At 33.1% G+C, this 26,661-nt stretch overlaps 1 protein-coding gene across 6 annotated transcripts in view; it reads left to right on the plus strand.

Annotated features, from left to right (window-relative positions):
• The window catches only part of DMXL1 (Dmx like 1), a 132,524-nt gene that overhangs the window by 64,537 nt on the left and 41,326 nt on the right, over positions 1–26,661 (plus strand). For 2 of the 6 annotated variants that reach the window (XR_008618103.1, XM_028493154.2), the window contains exons 28-35: positions 85–333; positions 672–785; positions 5,410–5,576; positions 10,129–10,259; positions 15,169–15,254; positions 16,666–16,867; positions 18,121–18,238; positions 21,443–21,505. Coding sequence is in view for 5 of the 6 variants with exons in the window: in XM_028493154.2 (XP_028348955.1) it covers positions 85–333; positions 672–785; positions 5,410–5,576; positions 10,129–10,259; positions 15,169–15,254; positions 16,666–16,867; positions 18,121–18,238; positions 21,443–21,505 (1,130 nt within the window). In the remaining variant the exon portion in view is untranslated. Of the gene's footprint in view, positions 1–84; positions 334–671; positions 786–5,409; positions 5,577–10,128; positions 10,260–15,168; positions 15,255–16,665; positions 16,868–18,120; positions 18,239–18,928; positions 20,164–21,442; positions 21,506–26,661 lie in introns of those variants that run through there. The other 4 variants (XM_028493157.2, XM_028493155.2, XM_024131998.3 and 1 more) reach the window with 4 other exon arrangements.

Genomic DNA, 26,661 nt, shown 5'->3' on the forward strand with positions numbered 1-26,661 from the left:
TAACTTTTTTCAAAAATTAGGAAATGTTGATTATTTATTAAATTTATTGTCAGTGGTAGTAGCTATGTTTGTTGTTTCTCCTAGGAATAACTTCTCTAATTCGACTTTTGAATTCTTCTGGGGAGGAAGCCCAGTCAGGGCTTACAGTCTTGCTCTGTGAGATTCTCACAGCAGTGTATCTTAGTCTCTTCATCCATGGCTTGGCAACACATTCTAGTAATGAACTGTTTCGGATTGTGGCCCACCCTCTAAATGAAAAAATGTGGTCTGCTGTATTTGGTGGAGGTGCACATGTTCCCAGCAAAGAACAGACACGCTCAAAAGCTTTACCTGGTTAGTTTTTAATCTGTTTTATTTTATTTTTTAAGGCTACAGCTTTATTTATTCATCTGAATGATAACTTTGTTAAATGTAATTACATTTTAATTCATTCACAGAAAGTTCTGTTACAGACCATTTTCTTAAAGCATGAACAAATAGTTTTGTGGTAAATATGCAGTATAAAGTTTCTGGTGTAATTATCAAACTTTAAGATACTCATGCACCAGTGATTAGAACTATCTAATGTAATTTAAAATCTTTTACTATTGAAATTTTCATTTGTTTTGAAATATACTGTAACATTGGTTTTTGTTCTATCCCAAATCAGATCTCTCTTCTTTCTTTGGCAGGAAGGTACTTTGCTATGCCTAGTCCCCACCAGGTAGTGGTATTCTCCATGGAATGTGTGGGCTTTTCCAAAGCTCTTTCAACCATCAGTTCTCATAGCCCTCCCAGTCTTGCAGGCAAGATATTAGCTTTAGAAATAGGCTTTTACAGTTCAGCTTGCTTTGTGTTGTTTTGGAGGGGTTGGGGTACAGTGGGCCAGTTTTATTTTGTTTGGCACTTAGCAAACTGAAAATTTTCCATTAATCAAGTCATATTTTTGATTTAAAACAATGATTAGCATTTTAGAAAACCATCCCTGCTTTTTTATTATGCTTTAAGTTCTTCATTTTGATGTTTTCTATTCCTTAGACCTTTAACATATTTTTAAATGTGTAGAAATAAAGAAACATCAGTGCTAATCATGATAAATCAGACTATGGCTTGAAATGACTGGAAAAACATTTCAAATGAGGCTGCTTTATGTTCTGCATATTATGATTCCAGCCATTAGGGTTTTGGATTTCTAAGTGTTCATAATATCATGTAAAGTAAGTATTTTAAACAATTGTATTACCTTTTCGTAACTTTCTAATGTTGTAACTGTAGGTACTGTATTTATTTAAAGATAGAAACAAGCTTTTTGGCCTGAAAAAAATCTTCATGATGCTTTCTGCCTTTAAGTTTTTTTTTTATTAGCCCATATGTGATAATCTTGGCTTTAAAATTTTTAACAATATTTTAATTTTTGTAACATCTCCTTTCTAATTTTTAAAGAGTAATTTCCTGTGCTTTATTTTTTATATGGATAAAAATAGAAAAGACTAACTTTTGAAACTCATGTTGGAATATATACTTCAGATATTTGAATTCATTTTTTAAAAATTTCAAAGTGTGAGCGGGAATACAATTTATAGGTCTACTGAGATTAAAGATTGTGATCTTGTTATTGCAACATGTTATAAAGGAATAAATTCTTGAAATAGAATGTCCACATACTTGTAAAAAATTAAAAATACATTTTTACTAACCAGTCAGCAAGCCTCAACTTCAACAATTCCTGGAGCATTTCTGAGCACAGATACATAAACAACCTTACTCAAAGTCCAGGTTGTTCTTTGTTTAACCACTCAGATATAGCTGTTTGTAGTTACAAATATCATATAATCAACTCTATCTCACCACTTAACTGAATCCGAAATAATCAAAGTGAAAAAAATTATCTGCATCTGTATGTTTAACCTCTTGCGTTGGGACATGGTAGCCAAATAATACAGGATACTTAAAAAATGAGGTTACTTAGTGATGGGGCTGGATATAGCCACATATAGATTATGTGATGCTCATCTGTCTATAAGAACCCAGAAACTATTCTGAATGTAATCAATCATGGATGTAACTGAAGGAGCATGAAAACATAAATGATATGATTCATCAGTTTGCTAACCAGAAAAAAAGAGTACGCTCATTTAATGATGAAGCCAAAGGTCTTCTATTTCTAAAGCTGATTTAGTTTGTGAAGGAACAAGTAGAAAAAGAAAAAGATAGAAAAACAGAATAAAGGGAAGAAGTGAAGATAGTAGATAGTAAAGGCAGTAATAGTAATTAGAAGTAGCAGTCCTGTGAGGCAGATAAACTGACAGCTGGAGAGACAAAATCTGAGAACAGAAAATCAACCAAGACAAAGGGACAAGCAGGGGTGGATTTTAGTATAAGGCAGAGTTCTGAATTCTCAGTTTTTGAAGGCATTATTATGTTGTTCTGAAAGCACACCAACTAAAGCAGCACAGCAGCTTGATAAATTTTAGGTTGTAAGTAAGCAGCCCTGTATGTTCGAATTACTGTTGAATGTAATCATGATGTCCTGAGAGTGTAATTAAATTAGATAATATTCAGTATACATTGTTGACCAAGGGAATAAAATGATGTGTTCTAGAAAAGTTGATCTGAATTCAGCCAAAATTGATATATATAGATATATTTTTAGTTTCTAGTGTTTAAATATGGCCAAATGAAAACTGACAGGTCTAGAATATTTCATTTTCCTGACAACCTATTCATCTATTCAGTGTGAGTGTATTGTATATTGAAGATGAAATACATGCTTAGAACCCTTAAAAATCTGTCTTTTAAAAAGTGTTTTCATAAACTTAGTACTATGAGATTTTAAAAGTTACCGTTTGTTTTCCTTGTTCTGGTATAAATTCTGTTTTTAATTTTCTTTGCAATAATGGTCTTACGAACTAAATTATTTTTCTTTCTACATGTCTATTATATACTTAATGTACTTTTAGTGACATAAAATTTAAATATGACTTAAGCTTTGTAATATACGAAAATGGTAGATGATTTTTATTAGACTTTAACTCAGCAGGTCAGAATTCTTAACAAAAATATTAAGGTACATAAATCAGTAATTTATTTTTTAATCAAATTTACTTTGTGATTTCTATATATGTTAATGAGGGATTTATTTTTTCTAATTAAAACTATAGTGTGGGTGAATGTTCATGGAGTTCTGAATTATTTTATTATGGTTAATTTTTAAAGTAGTTGATCAGCTAAGCAATAGCAGTTTTTGAAAAATTACTTTTTTTCTGCTAACAGTGAGAAATCCATACTTTTGCTTTTTATTGCATATTGTAAAGCAAAACAAAACCTTTTAAGAATTTTTGTTGTTTCATAATAATGTTTGCAGGTATAAGAATTGTCGTTATTCCTATGCATACCTTAGTTTTTCTTTACCCACTTTCTAACTTCTTCATGCCCCTTATAATTCATAAGCTCTATCTATATCCAAGTTCCTTTTCATTTCTCCCTAATGCTGATTTTTTTCTTTTATTACTAGTAAAGTAGCCATTTACTACCTTAATAATGGAACAGTAGAATCAGTTTGTATCCAAGGAGTGACACAGTTCTTGATATTTTATTATTAGCTTTTTTCAAAAACAAATGGTTAAGCACCCAGCAGCTACACAGTTTCTATTGGTGCCCCTAAGCTTCATTACCACTCGAACCCAACGTGATATAAGCATAAAGTTGTCTTAGGTCTTGCTGCAATTTGAGGGAAAAGAAGAGGGAGCATCTACCCTAATGATAAGCTTCAAATCATTTCTTGTTTGCTAAGAGGTATCACTAAGGTCTTTTAATTTGTAGCATTTCAGGTAATATAACATTCGGTACTGTGAACCTGTTTGCTGTTTTTCCCCTGTTGTCCTTGTGCATAAGAAATGTTTCGATAAGAAGTTTTAACTTCTGGAATTGAGTCTGTAATTTTAAATGTTTCCCCTCAGTGTGGTTAATTTCTTGTTTTCATGTCAGTTGTCTGGGTTCACACAACTGTACTTGCAAATGTTTTTCTCTCTTAAAAATTTTTTTAATGTTTTGCTTTAAAAACTCTGCTTTTTTATGACATAGCAAGCTTGGTAAAATCTGTGAATTTAGCATTGTAAGTTTTATTTTTCCCTAAACGTCTGTGTTCACATCACATGCCTTCTAATAATCTAAAAACAAAACAAGCAGAATAGTAATATTTGTCAAGTGATAAATTTATTTTGAAACATAGCATTAATTTTTTTGACAGATTAAAAAAATACCCTTGTATTCTAAATTTTTTACTCAATGAGAATTTGGTAAAACCACTGTTTAAGTTTTAGAATGTATATAAATGTATGCAACAGATATATTAGAAACATGATTGCTGATTATCAATTGCTTATAAGATCAGAGAGAAAAAATTACCCACTGAATATGATGGTTCTTTTTAAAGTCATTTGAATGATTACATACCACTTTTTAGCAATCCTTTAGTATACTAATTTTATTCATCTTTATTTCATTTTTTCTGAAACAAATAAATTATTCTGTTAGACTCAGCTTGGCTGTAGCTTGATATAATGCATGAGCATGCTGTTTATGCAAGCTAAGTAGCTTTAAGCAATAAAACAAAATTGTATTAAAACACAAATTCTTGTATTCCTTTGGAAGGTAAGTGACTTCTTGCTGTAACCATTAAAGAAGAATATTGGTGTGCCTTAATATGGGGTTGTTTACGTATCTATTAGACTATGACTGTGTCCAGGAGATCCTTGATTTTCTATTGGTGATTTGCATCTAGTGACTTAGTATTGATTAAAGATTTGTATAACTTGTTTTTCGTTGCTAATGCCCTTAATATTCTAAGGTGAAATACTAAGAGAATATTGACTGTTAAATGTTTAGAAGTTAAAACAATAAAGATTGCATTTTCTCCCTCTTCTTTGTTGTTCCATTGACTAGAAAATTCTATCTCCAAGCCATTTCTAAAAGTCTGAATCAGCTTAGTAGGTAGTTTTGGTGTTTGAATTTTTTAATATTTTCAGTGAAAAGTTAGTAGTAGTTTTTTAGTAGATAAAAGGCCAAGTGATTACTGAAGAATCTCATAACTGAGTTGTTGCCTTTAATTACCACTGACATCCTATGATATTCTTCCCCCACCATGATATTCTTAAAAAACAAAATAGAAAGGTGTAGATAATTTAGATAAGTCAACATTCAGAGAGTAAGGGACAAGATGAGATAAAAACAAAGATCTCTATACAAGATGATTTTTGTCTCACTTCCTCCACTATTTTCTTACCTTACTATCATAATAATCTCAGTTTTGTGTATGTACTTATTTGTAGTTAACCTTAGGTCTTATGTAAAAATAGGTGAAATCAGAACAATGAAAATTGTACTTATTTTAGTATTACTTTATTTTGTTCTTGTTAATTTCTTTACTAGTGGAAGAAGGAGAGAAACAGAGCAAACGTTTTAGGCCATCAAAAATGTCTTGCAGAGAATCTGCCTCAGTGACCTCTTCCTCACCACAAGTAAGCCAGGAGTCACTGATAGTTAAAGAGAAGTTCATTCCACCTGAGCTCAGTATCTGGGACTATTTCATTGCCAAGGTAATACAAGTGTTATCCAGATGATTATTTGTGTAGTTAAACAGAAATGAAACTGTTTAAAAAAAGTGTAATTGTTGGTGTTTCCAAATATTTTTCCATACCGGTTTAGAAAATTTTCATTTTATCAGGGTACCTTATCACAAAATATACCGTAAAATATTTTGGACATATTTCAACCAGGTTTTAAGGCAGTTCTTTTATAAATTATGATTTTTGCATTTTAAACAAAGTAACGTTCCTAGTAAGATGAAAATATAAATTGGTTAGCACCTTAATGCTTGATAGTAATTAAGGAATCAAGACTGCCAGAAGTCAAAGTGCCATCCATACTCTAATTCCTTTTCTATACTCCAGGCAGTCCTGCATTGTCCTGATATACTGATATACACAGATTTCAGTTTTTAGTTAAATAACATCAGTCCCTCAACAACACTGTTCAACTTTAAAGTTACCACAATTTATTAAATATGAGTAATCACATAAAGTACAAACTTTCCTGCTAGCTATTCAGTCCACAAATCACTATGTAAAGAACAGATGCACCTCATGATCAGTGACCAATCACAACAGTTCTTTCAAAGTCTGTCAGTGATTGGTCATTTAGTACCTGTTATTCAGTATTGAGTTCATACAGACAGAAAAGCATGTGGTTGTCTTGCCTCCTTATCTCCCATAATAAACGCAAGTGACATTTTACAAAACTGGCTAATCAGAAGAGGGAATTGGCTAACACAGATAAAAGTGCAACTGAAAAATGAAAAGTGATAGTACTGGAAGTGAAATTCAAATCAAATATAAATAAAGTTATAGAAGAAATAGCTAACTTTGGGAATACTGACATTGCTGTCATTTGATAGACTTTAGATGTACAGCCAGAGGCAATTAGTAAAGGCCAGCTTATCAACATAAATGAGGAAAGTGTGGCAAAAGGATGAAGATGTCCCAGAGATAGTGAAATTGGCAAAAAACTTCACATTAAAAGAACTCTGGGTAATATTTCACAACATTGAAAGTGCAAAGAGTAAAAAGTTGGACGCTGATACAAACTTAGAAAGGAGTATGACAATTTGTTAATGATAAGAAAAGAAGCTTGCTTTGATTCCTGAGTTAGAAGGCCAGCACTGTTTAAAGTACTCTTGATAAATTTCTTACAAAGAAATAAAACACTTTAATTCTCACTGTTTCTAATTTTTTAATTACAGTATACTAAATAAGTATTGTTTTTACTATTTTTTTCATTTTCCTATACATTTATAGCCGACTGTAAAAGTTTTTAATGTTCTGACAAATTTTTAAATGGTCACAGAACATTTGTAATTTTTGCATGCTTCAGGGTAAAGAAGGGCATTTATATCACCTTGTTTCACCTTGCCTTTTGCAGTGCCGGTCGGCACCGATCCTCTGTGCGGGAATCTCTCCGCTTTGCCCTCCGCACCCCGCTGCTCCTGACAAATTTTTAAATGGTCACAGAACATTTGTAATTTTTGCATGCTTCAGGGTAAAGAAGGGCATTTATATCACCTTGTTTCACCTTGCCTTTTGCAGTCATTGATTCATTCAACAGATGTTTATTATGTACTCTATTTATATTGGAATATCTTTATTTCATCTTCATTTTTAAAGCATAATTTTACTTTTGCTGGGTATATGATTCTTGATTAGCAAGGCCTTCTTTAGTTGTCTTGTTCCTGGATCTGGTTACATTTCTGGCTGGTCTGCCCTTGCTCCAATCTGTATCTCAGCCTCAGGCTAGTTGAGATGTTAGCCTTCCCTAATTGTTTGCTGCTGAGAACTCTTGTTTTTGACAATGCTGCTGGGCATGGAATTCGTTTGTTTTTTTTTTTAATTGAAGTATAGTTGATTTACAATGTTGTGTTAATTTCTACTGTACAGCAAAGTGATTCAATTATTCATTTATATACATTCTTTTTCATATTTTTCATATGGTTTATACACAATATTGAATATAGATTGAGGACCTTGTTGTTTATCCATTCTCTGTATAATAGTTTGCATCCCCTAATCCCAAACTCCCAATCCCTACCGCACCTCCGTCTTGGCAACCACAAGTCTGTTCTCTATGTCTCTGAGTCTGTTTCTGTTTCATAGATAAATTCATTTATGTCATATTTTAGATTCCACATTTAAGTGATATTATATGGTATTTATCCTTCTGTTTCTGACTTACTTCACTTCTTATAATCTCTAGGTCCATCCATGTTGCTGCAAATGTCATTATTTCATTCTTTTTCATGGCTGAGTAGTATTCCATTATATATATAAGTGCCACATCTTCTTTATCCATTCATCTGTCGATGGATATTTAGGTTGTTTCCATGTCTTGGCTGTTGTAAATGGTGCTGCAGTGAACATTGGGGTGCATGTATCTTTTCGAATTATAGTTTTCTCTGGATTTATGGGCATGGAATTCTTATTAAAGTCAGCCCCCTCTGGCCAGGCAGCAGAGTTCTCTGTCCTCACAGGCTGCTGGCCCTGATAGAACAAATGGGCCACAGAGGGCAGGGGTTGGGTTAGGAGTACCCCCTGGCCAAAATGCCAGATGCTCACTTTTTACCAGAGATTCAGTAGTTTTTCTTGAATAAATACTTCTCTATGTGTTGTATGTGTTTGACCAGTTTCCAGTGTCTTTAAATGGCTGTTTTTGACAACTTTTTCCAGTTTTATTACTGCTTTTTGGGAAGAGGACTTACCAATCTCCTCCCTCAGCTTTTCCAGAATTTCTACCCTCCCTGCTATGTTTCTTTATTGGGCTTCTTTGGACCCAAGATTTTATAAGTTTTCTTTTCAAATTTCCCACATCTCTTCTTTCATCCTCACTCTTAACTGATGACATCATCTTATAAGTCATTAAAAAAAAATAGAACCAGACAAAAGTCTTTCATCATTCTGTCATGAAGCCCTCATCTTGTTCTCTCTTGTTATTATCAAGGAAGCATCCTTCCTGTCAAAGATTCAGTGCTATTCTGAATCCTATCCTTGCTTTTCTTCTCTACTCTTCTTTCTTCACTATTGGCTCTTCCCATCAGAACAGAAATGTGCTCTACTGTCTCCCATTCCAAATCCTGCTTTGATCCCAAAACTTTTTTGAACTATTATCCCATTTCTCTGCTTCCCATCCTCCTTCAACTTTTCAAAACTGTAAACACATTATCTTTCTATTACCATAGGTCCCGTTCATATTTACCCATTGTATGACTTGTGACACAACTACCCCACTGAACCTGCTGTTGTTGAGATTCAGGTGGTATCCATGTTATCAAGTATAGGAAACTTCTTTGTCATCATTTTATTTGACTTTTTAGCAGTATTCAACCCATGTGACTATTTCCTCCTTTTTGAATTACTTTTCTCTCTTGTTCTATTGATATCAGTCTCTTCTAGTTAATTTCCTAACCTTACTATTTATTGCTTCATGGTCTTCTTCTTCCTTTTCTACCTGACCTGTGAATCTTGATCTTCTTCAAGATTTAGGTTTCTGATATTTATTTTCTTTAGTACTTCCCATGTCACAACCAAAGTCCTCCCATTTTAGTAAACGGCATCTTCATCCTTATAGTTGCTCAAGCCAGAAACCCAGAAATCGTCTTTTCCTTCTCTTTCCCTTGCTCTCCAAATTGATCAGTAAATCTGTGCTTTCCCCCAAATATACCATGAATGTGTTATTTCTCTCCATCTCCGTCACACACCTGTATCCAGACTGCCAACTCTTGCCTTAGTTACTGATGTCTCCATTTCTTCTCTTGCCATTTGACTTTTCTCTCATAAGGCTATGGTCATAGTAATATTTCTAAAGTATAAATCTCAATACCTATCCTCTACTTAAAACTCATCAGTGGCATTCCATTTCACTCTTTACTGTGTTGTACAAAAACCCTACCTGATCTGTCATCTGCTGTTCTCTTCAACTTTTCTCCCACCACTGTCTTCTTGCTTTAGTAGGCTTCAGCCAAACTTTTTTTTTTTCCATACCAAACTCTTTTACCTTATTAAAGCCTATTTACATACTATATCTACTACCTAAAATGCTTTTCTTCCCCCCTGTTAAATGGCTTATTCCTTCTTGTCCTTTAGGTCTCCCTTAAATGACACTTTTCAAAAAGGCCTTTTATGATCAGCTTATCTCAACTCTTGTTAATATTCTTGATCCCAGTGCTATTTTCTTCTTTATAACACAGCTAAATACAATTTATATTTAGTTTTCTATTATTTGCCTGTTTTTTTCCCCCACTAAAATATAAGTACTGTGAGGACAGTGACTATATATATGTCTTAAAATTTCTTACATTGGGTATACTTTTCACACATAGTGGATACTTAATAAATTTTTGTTGATTGGATGAATAAATAAGGGAATTGTGTAAAGTGATGTTGAAGGCATAGAATGTCAAAAAAGAAGCAGCCAAGTACTGGTTACTTTACTTTCTTATAACAAAGTACCCCAAAATGGGATAAATTGCTAATATTAGACTATATAATTGAATGTGTTAAATCAGATAATTGGTTGATAAATTCTGTAACTTTTTTATTTTAGCCTTTTCTACCTGCTTCTCAAAGTAGAGCAGAATATGATTCAGAGGAGAGTCTGGAAAGTGATGACGAAGATGAAGATGTTTTAGCTTCAGATTTCCATCTCCAAGAGCATTCTAATTCAAATTCATATAGGTATGGAATATTTAATTTTAAGCTTCTTTTAAAGAATTCATTATGTAATTTTGAAAATAATACATGAAATTAATAGCTTGGTGAATTATATTATAACCCAGATCTCTTTAGCTGAAATTGTTAAATTCCCTTCCTTAACAGTAATTCCACAGTTAATTTTTGATTACCCTTGAATGGACAATCTGTACTTTTTTTCAGTTCTGATAAATCTTGCTATCATATCATTCCTTGCCCTTTGCTCCCTACAATAAACACCATAAATGGACAATCTGTACTTTTTTTCAATTCTCACAAATCTTGCTATCAGATCATTCCTTGCCCTTTGCTCCCTACAATTAACAAACCACATTGTTTTAGCCTAAAAGATCTAATGTCTTTCCAGTACACTAGTACTCAAAGATGTCCGTGATTTCTGTCTTAAAAATGGCATATGTGGAACACATATAAAAATCATAAATGTTCAAATACCCTCAAAGCTCCAATGCTACATTATTATCCTTACATGTATAAGTGATAGTATGATATGTTGTTTATATCTGAAAGGTGTATATATTTTATTATGACATGGTATGTTAATTGTGTGATAGAAAAATATAAATTTTCCAAAAGAAACAAGTCAGTATCTTAGGGAAAATGAAGTACTCCTTTATCGAAAAGAAAAGTTTTTATGAGATTTTTTAAAAATTAATTTTTATTGGAGTATAGTTGATTTACAATGTTATGTTAGTTTCTGCTGTACAGCAAAGGGAATCAGTTATACATATACATATATCCACTCTTTTAGATTCTTTTCCCGTATAGGTCATTACAGAGTATTGAGTAGAGTTCCCTGTGCTATACATTAGGTTCTTATTAGTTATCTGTTTTATATATAATAGTGTGTATATGTCAATCTCAGTCTCCCCATTTATCCCTCCCCCGCTTTATCCTTTTTCACCTTGGTAACCATAAGTTTGTTTTCTCCATCTGTGACTTTATTTCTGTTTTGTAAATAAGTCCATTTGTACTATTGTTTTAGATTCCACATATAAGCAATATCATATGATATTTGTCTTTCTCTGTCTGACTTACTTCACTCAGTTTGACAATCTCTGGGTCCATCCATGTCGCTGCAAATGGCATTATTTCATTCTTTTTTGTGGCTCAGTAATATTCCATTGTATATATGTACTACATCTTCTTTATCCATTCCTCTGTCAATGGACATTTAGGTTGCTTCCATATCCTGGCTATTGTAAATAGTGGTGCAGTGAACGTTGGGGTGCATGTATCTTTTCAAATGATAGTTTTCTGCAGATATATGCCCAGGAGTGGGATTGCTGGATCATGGTATAGTAGCTCTATTTTTAGTTTTTTAAAGAACCTTCATACTGTTTGCCATAATGACTGTACCAATTTACCAATTTACATTCCCACCAACAGTGTACGAGGGTTCCCTTTTCTCCCCACCCTCTCCAGCATTTATTGTTTGTAGATTTTTTGATGATGGCTCTTCTAACCAGTGTGAAGTGATTCCTCATTGTAGTTTTGATTTGCATTTCTCCAATAATTAGCAACATTGAGCATCTTTTCATGTGCTTTTTCGCCATCCGTATGTCTTCTTTGGAGAAATGTCAATTTAGATTTTCCACCCATTTTTTGATTGGGTTGTGTGTTTTTTTGATATTGAGCTGCATGAGCTGTTTGATATTTTAGAGATTAATCCCTTGTTGGTCACTTAGTTTGCAAGTATTTTCTCCCATTCCGAGGGTTGTCTTTTTGTTTTGTTTATGGTTTCCTTTGCTGTGCAAAAGCTTTTAAGTTTAATGAGGTCCCATTGGTTTATTTTTGGTTTTATTTTCACTACTCTTGGAAATAAGTCAAAAAAGATCTTGCTGCAATTTATATCAGAGAGTGTTCTGCCTATGTTTTCCTCTAAGAGTTTTATAGTATCCTGTCTTACATTTAGGTCTTTAATCCATTTTGAGTTTATTTTTGTGTATGGTGTTTGAGAATGTTCTCATTTCTTTCTTTTACATATAGCTGTCCAGTTTTCTCAGCACCATTTATTGAAGAGACTGTCTTTTCTCCATTGTATATCCTTGCCTCCTTACTTGTAGATTAGGTGACCATAGATGGGTGGGTTTATCTCTGGGCTTTCCATCCTGTTCCATTGATCTGTATGTCTGTCTTTGTGCCAGTACCATACTGTTTTGATTACGGTAGCTTTGTAGTATAGTCTGGAGTCAGGGAGTGTGATTCCTCCAGCTCCATCTTTCTCTCTCAAGATGGCTTTGGCTATTCGAGGTCTTTTGTGTTTCCATACAAATTGTAAAATTTCTGTTCTAATTCTGTGAAAAATGCTATTGGTAATTTGATAGGGATTGCACTGATTCTGTAGATTACTTTGGGTAGTATAGTCATTTTGACAATATTGATTCTTCCAATCCGAAAACATGGTATATCTCTCCATCTGTTTGTGTCATCTTTGATTTCTTTCATCAGTATCTTATAGTTTTCTGAGTACAGGTCTTTTGCCTCCTTAGGTAGGTTTATTCCTAGGTATTCTATTCTTTTGATGAGATGGTAAATAGAATTGTTTCCTTAATTTCTCTTTCTGATCTTTCATTGTTAGTGTATAGGAATGCAAGAGATTTCTGTGTATTAATTTTGTATCCTGCTTTATCCTGCTTGTATCCTAACTTTACCAAATTCACTGACAAGCTCTAGTAGTTTTCTGTTAGCATCTTTAGGGTTTTCTGTGTGTAGTATCATGTCATCTGCAAATAGTGACAGTTTTACTTCTTCTTTTCCAGTTTGGATTCCTTTTATTTCTTTTTCTTCTCTGATTGCTGTAGCTAGGACTTCCAAAACTATGTTGAATAAAAGTGGCAAGAGTGGACATCCTTGTCTTATTCTTGATGTTAAGGAAATGCTTTCAGCATTTCACTATTGAGTATGATGTTAGCTGTAGGTTTGTCATATATGGCCTTTATTATGTTGAGGTATGTTCTCTCTATGCCCACTTTTCTGGAGAGTTTTTATCATAAATGGATGTTGAATTTTGTCAAAAGCTTTTTCTGCGTCTATTGAGATGATCATATGGTTTTTATTTTTTAGTTTGTTAATGTGGTGTATCACATTGGTTGATTTGCGTATATTGAAGTATCCTTGCATATACTGAAGTATCCTTGCATCCCTGGGATAAATCCCACTTGATCATGGTGTATGATCCTTTTAATGTGTTGTTGGATTTGATTTGCTAGTATTTTGTTGAGGTTTTTTTGTCTATGTTCATTAGTGATATTGGCCTGTACTTTTCCTTTTTTGTGATGTCTTTGTCTGGTGTTGGTATCAGTATGAGATTTTTATTTGATGGTGTCCTGTGTTAACCTGCTTTTGTTTTTTTGAATATATGGAATATTTACATGGCTCAAAAGTCAATCTGTGTAACTCAACAACAAAATAATGCAAATAACCCAATTAAAAAATGGGCAAATAAGTTGAACAGACATTATCCAAATAAGCACATGAAAAGATTCTCACTATCACAGATTACTGAGGAAATGCAAATAAAAACCACAATGAGAGATCCTCTCACACCCATTAGATTGGCTATTATCAAAAAAACAGAAAATCACAATGTTGGCAAGGGTGTGGAGAGATTGAAACCCTTGTGCACTGTTGGTAGGAATGTGAACTGGTGCAACCACTGTAGAAAACAGTATGACAGTTCCTCAAAAATTAAAAGTAGAATTACCATGTGACCCAGCAGTTTACCTTCTGGATATATACCACAAGAAATTGAAAGCAGATGTTGAAGTGGTAGTAGTACACTCATGCTCATAATAGCATTATTCATAATAGCCAAGGGATAATTGCAACTCAGGTGTCTGTCAGCAAATTGAATGCAATAAAGAATGTGGTAGATACGTAGAGTAGAATATTATTCAGCCTTTAAAAGGATGGAAATTCTGACACATGCTACAATATGGATGAATCTTGAGGACATTTTGCTAGGTAAAATAAACCAGGCACAAAAAGACAAATGCTTGTATAATTCCACTAATGTAAGATACCTAGAATAGTTAAATTCATAGAGACAGAAAGTAGAATGCCGGTTGCCAGGGCCTAGGAGACAGGGAAAATGGGGAGTTATTGTTTAATGGTTATAGAGTTTCAGTTTTTCAAGATGAAAAGAATTCTGGAAATGGATGGTGGTGGTGGCTGCACAATATGAATGTACTTAATGTCACCGAACTGTACATTTAAAAGTAGTTAAGTTGTCATATGTATTTTACCACAGTTTAGTAAAAAATCAGTACTCTAAGAAATAAATTTTTTGCTTGAAAAAAAAATGCCAAAGTATCTTTTTTAATTAAAAAAAGGAAATCTGTATAAAAATATAAAATCTGAAGTCTCATATCTCTTCCACTTGAGTCCTCCTCTACACCCTCTACAGATACTTATTTTTATTAGTTTCTGGTTTATCCTTCTGTTTTCAAAAATAAGGGTGTGTGTGTGTGTCTCTGTGTGTGTGTAAAATCTTATTTCTGCTGCTTTCTTACACAGAACGTAGCAGGTAGCATACTACATATAATGTTTATAACTTGCTTTTTATTTATTAATACATGCTGGGGTTCACTCCATATTAACATTTAGACATCCTTTTGGCTACCCTAAAATATTCCATGATTCAGAGCTAGTTATTCAACCATTACAATTACTCTGATGGGTAATTTGGTTGTTTCTACTCTTTTGCTGTTGTAGATAATGCTGACATGAGTAACTGCATGCATGTATTGTTTTGTTTTTGTGGAGGTATATCTTCAGGGTAGATTCCTGGTAGTGAATTGTTGGGATAAAGAGTGTGTAGTCTTCTCAATCCCTAAGTAAATTTTTAACAGATCTACTGTTGCTTTATTTTTAGTTGGTCATTGATGCGTTTGGCAATGGTGCAGTTGGTGCTCAGCAATTTGAAGACTTTCTATCCCTTTGCAGGTCATGATCTTGCAGGTAATAAATAGCTTAACGTGAACTTATATTGCCATTGCTTTTGATTGACTTATTTTGTATTTTTTTCAAGTAGTGGAGAAAACGTTTAGTAACTTCCTATGGTTCTATCATATTGTTAGGTGCTTTTAGGAGGACAGGGTCCAAGAAAGCAGGGAATCTGAAGCTGATGTGATTGACTGTATTGAGACTGTGTTTATAGCTGTAGCCAAGGTGTTGGAGATTTAATAGTTGTAGACACGTAGGAAACTAAACAAAAGCAAAAATTTAGTAATTATTAACTCTGAGGGAGAAAAAGCTTGTACAGGAAAGAAAGGGGCATGATAGTATACCAAGTAGTTCAGCTGTGATCTCTATTTACATATATATAAAACAAAGTAGACACTAAATTATCAATCTAACCAAAAATTATTATGGACTGTATTGCAGTGATGGAGAGAGGGGAAGTTTATTCTCATATTTCATAGTAGTAAATCAGTAGATCATTTCTAAAATAGAAAAAAATCAATAAGCATATTATTTAGATTTTTGAAGGTAAACAGCAGAAATAGCTAAAAGTTGAAAGGGGGATCAGGATTCAGGAGTACGGAAGTGTAGAACTGGAAAGTGCTGAGTTTTGTAATAAGTATTATTTCTCTTTTTTTACCTTGTATATTATTTTAATTTTCAAAAGAAGTCTTGCTATGTGCTGTACATAAATTGGGCTGATACAAAGGCTTAAAGCAATTAATTTTCCTCCCAAACATATTTTTATAATATTCAGGTACATTTTTTGTGCAAAATTAAAGTCAAAAGCAGTGATTGCTATAGCAATTATTTATTTATTTATTTATTTATTTTATTTATCTTTGGCTGTGTTGGGTACTGCTGCACGTGGCTTTCTCTAGTTGCAGTGAGCGGGGGCTGCTCTTTGTTGCAGTGAGCGGGCCTCTCACTGCGGTGGCTTCTCCTGTTGCAGAGCACAGGCTCCAGGCGCACGGGCCTCAGCAGTTGTGGCTCACAGGCTCTAGAGTGCAGACTCAGTAGTTGTGGCGCACGGGCTTAGTTGCTCCACAGCGTGTGGGATCTTCCCAGACCAAGGCTCAAACCCATGTCCCCTGCATTGGTAGGTGGATTCTTAACCAGTATGGTGGTTATTTAAATCACAAGTCACAAATGTTATTCCAAGTTCTAGTAGTAAAGGTATGATGTAATTTTGACCTAGATTGCCCCTTTTTTCTGTTGTCCTAGACCACTAATTATGTTGAAATGCTATACAGATTTATGCCATTCTTTTCAATCCTCTGGATTTCTGTGCCCACCTCTCTTTCACATCTCCTCTGCCAAAATGTGTGTTTATCTCTCATTCTCTACATTGAATATAGCATTTTACTGCAGAAGATAAATGTGGGTCAATTTTATTTTCTCTTTATAGAGCTTCCAGTTAGTTCACCACTTTGTCATGCTGTTCTAAAAACTCTTCAGTGTTGGGAACAAGTTCTTCTCCGACGACTTGAAATCCATGGGGGGCCACCTCAAAACTATATCGCAAGTCATACCTCTGAAGAGAGTGTGTCTGCAGGTCCTGCAATTCTCCGCCACAAAGCTTTGCTGGAACCTACAAACACTCCTTTCAAGTAGGGTGTCATATGAATACTGTTCTAATATGAGTTTTATTAAATCAGAATGTCATCAGGTGGTGTTTAAAGAAAAAATATTTTAGTACTTCAATATTTAATTTGCTGTTCTAGGCTCATATCTGTGTGTTTGTGTGATGCATATTGTAGTCTGGATGTTAGCAAACATTTCTTGCAAAGGTTCATATAGTAAATATTTTAGCCTTTACTGGCCCTACAATCCTTTTTGCAGCTATTCAACTCTGCCATTGTACACTGAAAGCAACAATAGACAGTAAATGAATGGGCATGGCTATGGTCCAATAAACTTTTTTTTAATATTTTATATTGGAGTGTAGTTGATTAACAGTGATGTGTTAGTTACAGGTGTACAGCAAAGTGATTCAGTTATACCCATGTAAGTATCCATTCTTTTTTGAATTCTTTTCCCATTTAGGCTATTACAGAATATTGAGACAAGTTCCCTCTGCTATACAGTAGGTCCTTGTTGCTTATCTATTCTAAATATAATAATGTCAATAAACTTTATTTTTGAATATGAAGGTAGGCTGGATTTGAGCCATGGGCCAGTGTTTTCTGACACCTACATTGGAGCAGAGCTATTTGGAATAGCTAGTTAGCAAACTGTTTTACTGTACATGAGGAGATAAAGCATTTGCACCAAGAGGTAAATCAATTCAGTGCTTGCTTCTTCAAGAAAGTCTTACTACAAAAAATGTTAACTGAACTAAACAGTGTACTTAGTGGCTTAGTGACATAGTTGATTTACATTCTTTCATGGGCTCTTACCTCACTGCACATCAGTAACAGATTCAGTATGTGTTCACAAACAACACTTTGAGTAGTTTTGCTTCTAGATCTTTTGTAGGAATCATACCTCTTTTGTTAGATCTTATGTTCTTAGGTTAAAGGTCAGCAAACTGCAGCCCATGGGGCCAAATCCACTCTCCTTCTGCATTATAAATAAAGTTTTGTGGATTACAGCCACACCCTTTCATTTTAGTATTACCTATGGTTGCTTTCCGACTTAAGTGGTGAAGTTAAGTAGTTGGGGGAGAAACCATATAGCCCACAAAGGCTGAAATATTTACTGTCTCTTCTTTTAAGAAACAGTTTGCTGATTGCTACCGTAGATGATGTGGTCTGATTCTAGTTAATTTATTATTATAAACATTCATATAGCACCAAGGAAATATAGTCAGATTAACCAGAAATCTCTGAAGTGTATGATGAAATATATTGTCTCTCTGTAGATCTAAACACCATCTGTCACTGTCTGTGAAGAGACTTTGGCAGTACTTGGTGAAGCGGGAAGAAATTCAAGAAACCTTTATCAGAAATATATTCACAAAGAAAAGGTGTCTAAATGAGGTCTGTATAAATTAAAACTTGTTTGCTATTTTATTATTAAAGTCTTTTGTATTTTTAACTATAAAGAATAAGTTGCATTTTACAGACTTTTAAAAAACTCATTGTTTATGTCATAAACATGTATTATGTAGTTAATACATAGAAAAAGAGAGGGTCAGTATTTTCCTAACCAATTTAATTTAAAGTAACTAATTCAGATGTATTTGGGACTTTTTTTTTCCCAAAAAGATACTGTTTGACTTAAGATTTTTTGTCTTGTTTCCTGGTTTTGAGTTGTCATGATTACCATTTTCAGAGGCAAAGTGGAAATTTCCCATGATTTTCGTGTGATAAAGTTTATCTTAGAAGTTTCATTGAAACTAGTTTTGTATACTGCAAACATTTCAAATATGTACATTTTCCTTTTTTTGTATTGATTATACTTCTTAGTAAAATTTTGCAGACTGAAATTAATTTATAATTATACTGTAATTGGTTGATTATACCTTGAAGTTATTATTATAAAGATTATTTTTCTCATTTAGTTCAGTGCTACTAGTAAGTCCAGTTTGATGATATGGGGAAGCTGTACTGGAATATAAATTAACATATTGCCTCTTTCTTTGAAATAGTTTTGCTATTAAAAAGTTTTGGATAAATTAAACAGTGGACTTAGTGATGCAGTTAATTCCTTATCTTCTCATGGATCAGTAACAGAGTTCAAGACTGTCGGCTGGTTTGTGGATCACACTTTGAGAAGCACTGAACTAATCTAAAAGCAAGCTTTGCAGTTGTTGAAGTGGGAGGAGAAAAGGAAGATATTTCAGTTGGAAAAATAAGGAAATAGAATGGCTTCTTAATAGACAAGTTAGCAAAAAGCAAGATGGCATCTAACCTTACTGAAAAAGGAAAATTACATATATCTCATTGTCTCTCAGTTTAAGAACTAATTTGTAAGAGGCAACTGCATGTGTTGTTATTTACTATTTGCCTGATTGTGTAAATATATTTGAATAGCCAAGTCAGGAAACAAAATATATATTGTTCTTGCTAATAACTTAGAAGACTTTTGACATGTGTACCTTAGAATAACATTGAAATCTAGGCAAACAATAGATACAGTTAGATATAATACAAATTAATGTATTTCTTTTTAACCTTATGTCAGATATATCTTAAATATTTAGTATATGAATTCCCTTTAAAACAGTTTAAGAAATTTTTTGGATAAATAAAATTAAAAATGAATGTGCTAGATAAGAGTGTCAGAGTAACTATAATATGTTTACTGCTGAGGTAATGTTTCTTATTTTAAATATACCTTTGCCTAAAATAATTTATTACAAGTTAAAGTATCCTGATAATGGTATATGAAGCACTGCTGCATTCTGTATAAATAGCATGTTTACTCTGCTTGTTATTACTTCTTTGATTTCTTTGATGCACCTTGTAATATGAACATGCAAATATGGCATAGTAATTTCAAGTACAAAATCATTTTTTAAAAACCGTTGCTGTATTTGATTAATATAGTTATGAAGATAAAAACATTTCTCCACTGCTGATATATTTAGTGCATTTGGGAAATGAAATCACTCTCAAAACAAACAAAACAGAAAACTAGTTTACCACTAGATTGTCTAGTTGAATCAGGAAATAGAGTCATTAAGGAAATAGAGGAGCATAACCAAGCCAGAATGCATATGGAAGGCTAATGGATAAATGAGTACAACTGTACCTGTTAAATTCCTCTGCTGTTTTATTCTGAGTTTTCTTAGGAGTTTCATGATATAAGAAAATTTTAGTTATTTTTGTATTGTAATTATTTTAATCAAAAGCATGAATATGAATGTTGCACTGAAAGTTTTATAGCTATCATTAAACTAAATATTTTCTCCAATTTTAGTTCTTTTTAATCTCCAAAATGAATATGATATACCTTACAATACTTTGATTAGCAGATTTAACTTATTTAAAACCTGGTGTGATTAATGGTAGTTATTAGAAGTTTATTGTTACTACTTTGTTGTTTTATTCTTGATGATGATAGTGACATTTTGATAAATGAAATATGAAAAGAAAAATTTTATGTAGTAAAACATAGATGGAATTAAATAAAATATTAAACTTATAGAGTTGGTACAAAGTTATTTAATCTTTACTGGAAAGTTGACTAGCCTTTTTGTGGTATTAACAAAATTACCTTCCATCTCTCTGCTTTATAAAATGATGATTATACTTAAATAGTTGAGCCCAAGTCACTGTGACTTCAGATGGTTAGGAAATATTAATAGATGTGTGACAGGCCTTGTATTTTCAGTGGGAGATGTTGGAGAGTATTTTGAGAGTGCTACTGCTTTCTTTATTCCTTTACATGTTTGGAAATGAAATTTTCTTCATCTGACATTAAAATCCTGGTATATCCTCAGTTCTTTTCTTTTTGTATATAATGTAGTTTGCTGGCACATGCATTTTTAAAATAGAAGTTCTTTCCTGTTTGTGCTTATTTGGAACTGAAGTATAGATAGCTGCAAATAGACTATATCTGAATCATAACCAAAAAAAAAAAATGCTTGACAGCTGTCATTTTTATCCCCAGTTCCTTTCTCGGTTTTTTTTTTTCATTTTCTGAGAACTAAAGATCTTGAACCATCTCTTTCTTTAACAAGTGCCAATATCCCCTTTTAAAAATGATATGTGTCTCCAAGCATTCTATAGACTGTTTCTGGCTAAATCAAGAGAAGGAGAGAATTAGAAACCTAGGAATCAAAAATTTTCTAATCAGGGGGTCTTCCATGAGGAATGAGGTATCATAATGGAGACGACGTAATAATGTGTAAGAGAACAATTTGACTTTAATTTTCAGTTGATAGTACTCTGGCACTAGTAGCTCTGAAATTTGTAGTATAAAGTACTTTGGGCTCAATCTTGCTTTAATGTCAACGTTTCAAATGAGTTAAGTGGGTAAAAATTTCTTAGGAAATAGAATAAAATTTATAGTGATAGTTAAGGAGTTCCAAGGAATTAAGTTTTCCCCAACTCCGAATCATGCATCCCCACACATGCTTCTTTTAAAATATATGAAATTAAAAAAATAATAACTCAGTCCAATGTTGTTTTTTAGTAAATTTAGTTAAAAATAAAATTTAAAAAAATATCCCCAGTATTTTGCATGTTACATCTCATCCTTACTCTTTGTCATGTGGTTATTCTTTCTTGATGAAGTCATTAGAGGACAGCTGTGAAACCATCAAAAATTCTATGATGGAGGAGCCAAACATCAATAAGGTACAAAATATCATTCAACTGAAATTAGAAATTGCATTCTTTAACAAGAAAAACAAAGTGTTTGCATTTTAGTTTTGGACTGGACTTTGTTTCCAATGCAATTAAATTACTTTTCCCTCAAATTTTTCTTTTTTTAACAAGTTAAATATTGCAATCATAAAAATTGTTTCTGTTTTGTTATTAAGACAATGCAGTTTTAAAGGGAGTTGAATGTATCCTGTTTTGGCTGCAGATTTTTCTGAGTAAATAAAACTAAGTTTCTTAATAAAATGTAATTACAGTAGGTATTGTAGAAGTATAGTAGTATTGTTCTGTTTCTGCAAGTATCACTTTTGAAGTTAAAATTCTCTCCTATGATGTAAATTACTTGAAATATATCAAATACTGTTATGTAGCCTTTGTTTTACTGGTACCAGTAGCATATAGCGCATTGCCTTATGCATTGTAAGTACTCAGAGTACTTGAGAATAAGCGCAGAAAGGTTGTGAATTTGTACAATCATAAAATAACTCCCAGATGTTCTGTGATCAAACATTCAAATACAACTTTTAGTAGGTTGGTATTTAATTTATATGTTTCATATTCTTATTTTAAGACAATCTCAACAGAGTAATTTTTAGGGGAATGATTTCTCAAAATATTTTTTTTAAGGCTACTAATTCCCACTTCTTTTTCTTTCCCAAAGGATTCAATGCAATTAATTTTAAAAGACTGATTTGATATAAAGTGTATATTGTAACTAAAACTTTGGCAAAGTAAATATATGCTGTCCATACTTAACTTTGGAAATTTCTAATGGCCTTCAGAAGTTTTGAGGGAATGTAATTCAGACTTTTAATCAGTTAACAATATTCTTTGCCTGGGTAATCATTAATTATTGTAGTCTATACATTATCATGAATTCTTATCCTAAGACTTTTTTTTTGACAGATTTTATAAAATGTTAATAATCAGAATGTTGTATTTCTGTAGTCATCAGACTACATTAAAAGTCAGTCATTCTGTTTGGTTAACATCATAACCATTTTTGGCCAGAATTTTCCAAGCCATCTGCTACAGTTTTATTTTAAACAGGTTTGTTAGGTGTACCTGACTTAAAGTAACTGCACATATTTATTAAAGTGTAGAGTTTGGTCAACTTTGACATATGTATACACTGGTGAAGCCATCATCACAATCAAGATAATGAATATATCCATCAACCTCAAAACGTTAATTCCTTCCTTGCTTCTCCCTTCCTACCTTTGCCCTCTTTCTCTCAGGCAACTACCAGTTTGCTTCCTGACATTACTGATTAGTTTGCATTTTCTTGAATTTTATGTAAATAGAATCATACAATATGTCTTTTTTTCCCTGTGTCCTTTCTCTTAGCATAATTATTTTGAGATTCTTCCATATTGTATATTTCAGTAGTTCATTCCTTTTTATCACTGAATTATATTCATTGTATGGCTATACCACAGTTTGTTTGTCCATTTACCTGTTGATGAACACTTGAGCTGTTACCATTTTGGGGCTATTTCAAATAAGACTACTTATCATATTCATGCACAAGTTTCTTTGTATGGGCATATGCTTTCATTTCTCTTGTGTAGGTGCCTAGGAATGGAACGGCTGAATCATAGTGTAGGTGTATAGTTAACTTTTTAAGGAACTGCTTAAGTATTTTCCATTGTACCATTTTACATTCTCAGCGACAGTACATGAAATCAGTTGCTTAACATTCTCACCAACACTTTTAGTATGGTCAGCCTTTTAATTTTAGCCATTCTAGTAGATGTGTAGTGGTAGTTTGTTATGGATTTAATTTGCATTAAGCATCTTAATCATGTGCTTATTTGCCATTTGTGTAACTTTTTGGTTGAAGCGTCTTTTCAGATGTTGTGTCTTTTTTATAGGGTTGTATGTTTTCTTAGTTGAGTTTCAACAGTTCCTTATGTATTTTAAATACAAATCAGATATGTGATTTTAAAATATTTCCTCTTAGATGATTTCTTGTCTTTTCATTCTCTTTACAAGTTCTTTTAAACTGCAGAAGTTCTTAATTGATACATTGGACCTCATCAAAATTTGTTCTGTGTATGGATTTTCTTTCTATAAGAATTTTGCCTAACCTCACATCACAAAGATTTTCTCCTGCTTCGTTGATGTTTTATAGTCATAGTTAGGCCTATGACCCAGTTTCAGTTAATTTTTTAATACGGTGTGAAATATGTATTGTAGTTACTTTTTAAAAAAAATCTGTGTATCAGTTGTCCCACCACTTTGATTATCCTTTCCTCTACTGCATTGCCTTTCTCGCTTTTAAAAGTCAATTGACATGTATCTGGAAGTTTATTTCTGGACTCTATTTTGGACCATTGATCTATTTGTTTATCTTTATGCTAATACCCTACTATCTTACTGCACTGACTAGAACTTCCAGTCTAGTATTGAATAGAAATGGTGAAAACAGACACATTTTTATCTTGTTCCTGATCTTGGGGGGAAAACATGTAGTCTTTTGTCATCAAGTATGATGTTATCTGTAAGGTTTTTGTAGATGCCCTTCATAAGATTGAAGAAGTTTCTTTCTTTTTTCAGGTTGTTGGGAGTTATTAATCAGGCATGGATGTTGGAATTTGTCAAATGCTTTTTTTTTTTCTCCTGTTGAGATGATCATACGGTTTTTCTGCTTTAAGTCTGTTAATATGGCTAAATAGATTGATGGCTTTGTTTGATGGTAAATCAACTTTGCATTCCCAGGGTAAGAACCATATGGTCATGACGGGTTATATTTTTTATAAATTATTAGATTTGATCTGTTAAAATTTTTGTTAAGAATTTTTGTAACTATGTTTACGAAAGATACTGGTTTTTAGTTTCTTTTAATGTTTTTGGGTTTTTTTGTTTATCTTGTTTTTTTCGTGTGTGTCTGTGTGTGTTTTGCTTTGTTTGTTTGTTTTTTAACAAATGCTGGCCTCACAGAGTGAGTTGGAAAATGTTCTCTCCTTTTTAATTGTTTGGAAGAATTTGTGTAGAATCAGAATTATTTCTTCTTTAAGTGTTTGGTAGAATTCACCAGAGAAATTATCTGGGCCTGGAGTTTTTAAATCTACAACTTCAGTTTCTTTAACAGATATAGGGCAGTTCAGGTTTTCTGTTTCTTCTTGAGTGAGCTTTTGGTAGTCCATACCTTTCAAGAAATTTGTCTGCTTCATTTCCGTTGTCATCTTTATTGGTGTAAAGTTATGCATAATATTCCCTTATCCTTTTAATACACAGTAAAATCTATGGTGATATTACCTCTCATTTCTCTGCTATAATCTTGAAAACAAAATTATTTCTTAATATTTATATTCTCTAATACTTTGGGTATTGGTGTCATTTTATATTCATCTGACTGCTTCCCATTTCCTTCTAGTATGCCTTTGATAGTCTTTAGATCTTATCTTCATGTTTGTTTTATTATATCATTAGAGGCGCTGAAGTACTCCAGGCATACAGCTTTATATTGTAGAAAGTCTTAGTAACTGAAAACAACTAATGAGACCTGGAGTACAGCTTTTCCATAGACCTGTTCTGTGACACTGAGCTCATTCCACCCCTGAAGTCTTATTTACTAATAATGTAAAATGAGAGTTGATAGTTTTAAACATGCTGCTGCTTTAATTGAAATAGTAGTAGAATCCTGGAGTTAGTCTGTAAGTACCTTTCCCTTCTTCACTCCTAAGGGAAGCTTTGTGGAACCCAGACACTATTCAGATCAGTTTCCACAAAAAATTTCTTTTTTAAAAAATTGTGGTAAAATATATGTATAAAATTTATCAGTTTAATCATTTTAAGTATACAGTTCAGTGACATTAAGTACATTCACATGGTTTTGCAACCATCACTACCATCCGTCCCCAGAACTTCTTCATCTCCCTAAACTGAAACTCTTTACCCATTAAACAGTAGTTCTCCATTTCTGCCACTCCTCTCCCCAGCCCCAGCCAATTACCATTTTACTTTCTGTCTATGAATTTTACTTCCCTAGGTACCTATATAAGTGGAATTGTACAATATTTTGTACTTTTGTGAATGGCTTATTTCATTTAGTGTAACACCTTCAAGGTTCATCTATTTTGTAACATGTTTCAGAATTTCCTTTCTTTTCAAGGTTAAATAATATTCCATTATGTATATATAGCATTTCATTTATCCATTCAGCTATTAATGGGCATTTGGGTTGTATCAATCTTTTGACTATTGTGGGTAGTACTGCTGTGAACATTGTTATACAAATATCTCTTCCAGTCTCTGCTTTCAGTTCTTTGTGTATTTACCTTGAAGTGGAATTGCTGGATCATATGGTAATTCTTTGTTTACTTTTTTTTAATTTTTGAATTTTATTTTATTTATTTTTTTATACAGCAGGTTCTTATTAGTCATCAATTTTATACACATCAGTGTATACATGTCAACCCCAATCGCCCTGTTTACTTTTTTTATCTGCTTAATCTCATAAAAACTCTTTTAGCATTCATATTTGGATTTTTTCCCCTCCTTTATCCAGCCCAATCACATTTTATAAGCATGACTTGAAACCTTATATTAAGAAGACCTTTAAGACCATATTCATTGTGATTTTTTTGTTAACATCTTTATTGGAGTATAATTGCTCTACAGTGGTGTGTTAGTTTCTGCTCTACAGCAAAGTGAATCAGCTATACACACACACACATATCCCGACATCTCCCCCCTCCTGTGTCTCCCTCGCTCCCTCCCTCCCCGTCCCACCCCCGCAGGTGGCCACAAAGCACTGAGCTGATCTTCCTGTGCTATGTGGCTGCTTCCCTACGGCTGCTTCCCACTAGCTATCTGTTTTACATTTGGTAGTGTATAGATGTCCATGCCACTCTCTCACTTTGTGCCAGCTTACCCTTCCCCCTCCCCGTATCCTCAAGTCCATTCTCTGGTAGGTCTGCGTCTTTATTCCTGTCTTGCCCCTAGGTTTTTCATGACTATTTTCTGTTTGTTTGTTTTAGATTCCATATATATTTGTTAGCATACAGTATTTGTTTTTCTCTTTCTGACTTACTTCACTCTGTATGACAGACTCCAGGTTCATCCACCTCACTGCAAATAACTCAATTTCGTTTCCTTTTATGGCTGAGTAATATTCCATTGTATAT

The sequence above is a fragment of the Physeter macrocephalus genome, chromosome 8 (assembly GCF_002837175.3).
Source record: "Physeter macrocephalus isolate SW-GA chromosome 8, ASM283717v5, whole genome shotgun sequence".
NCBI lineage: Eukaryota > Metazoa > Chordata > Mammalia > Artiodactyla > Physeteridae > Physeter > Physeter macrocephalus.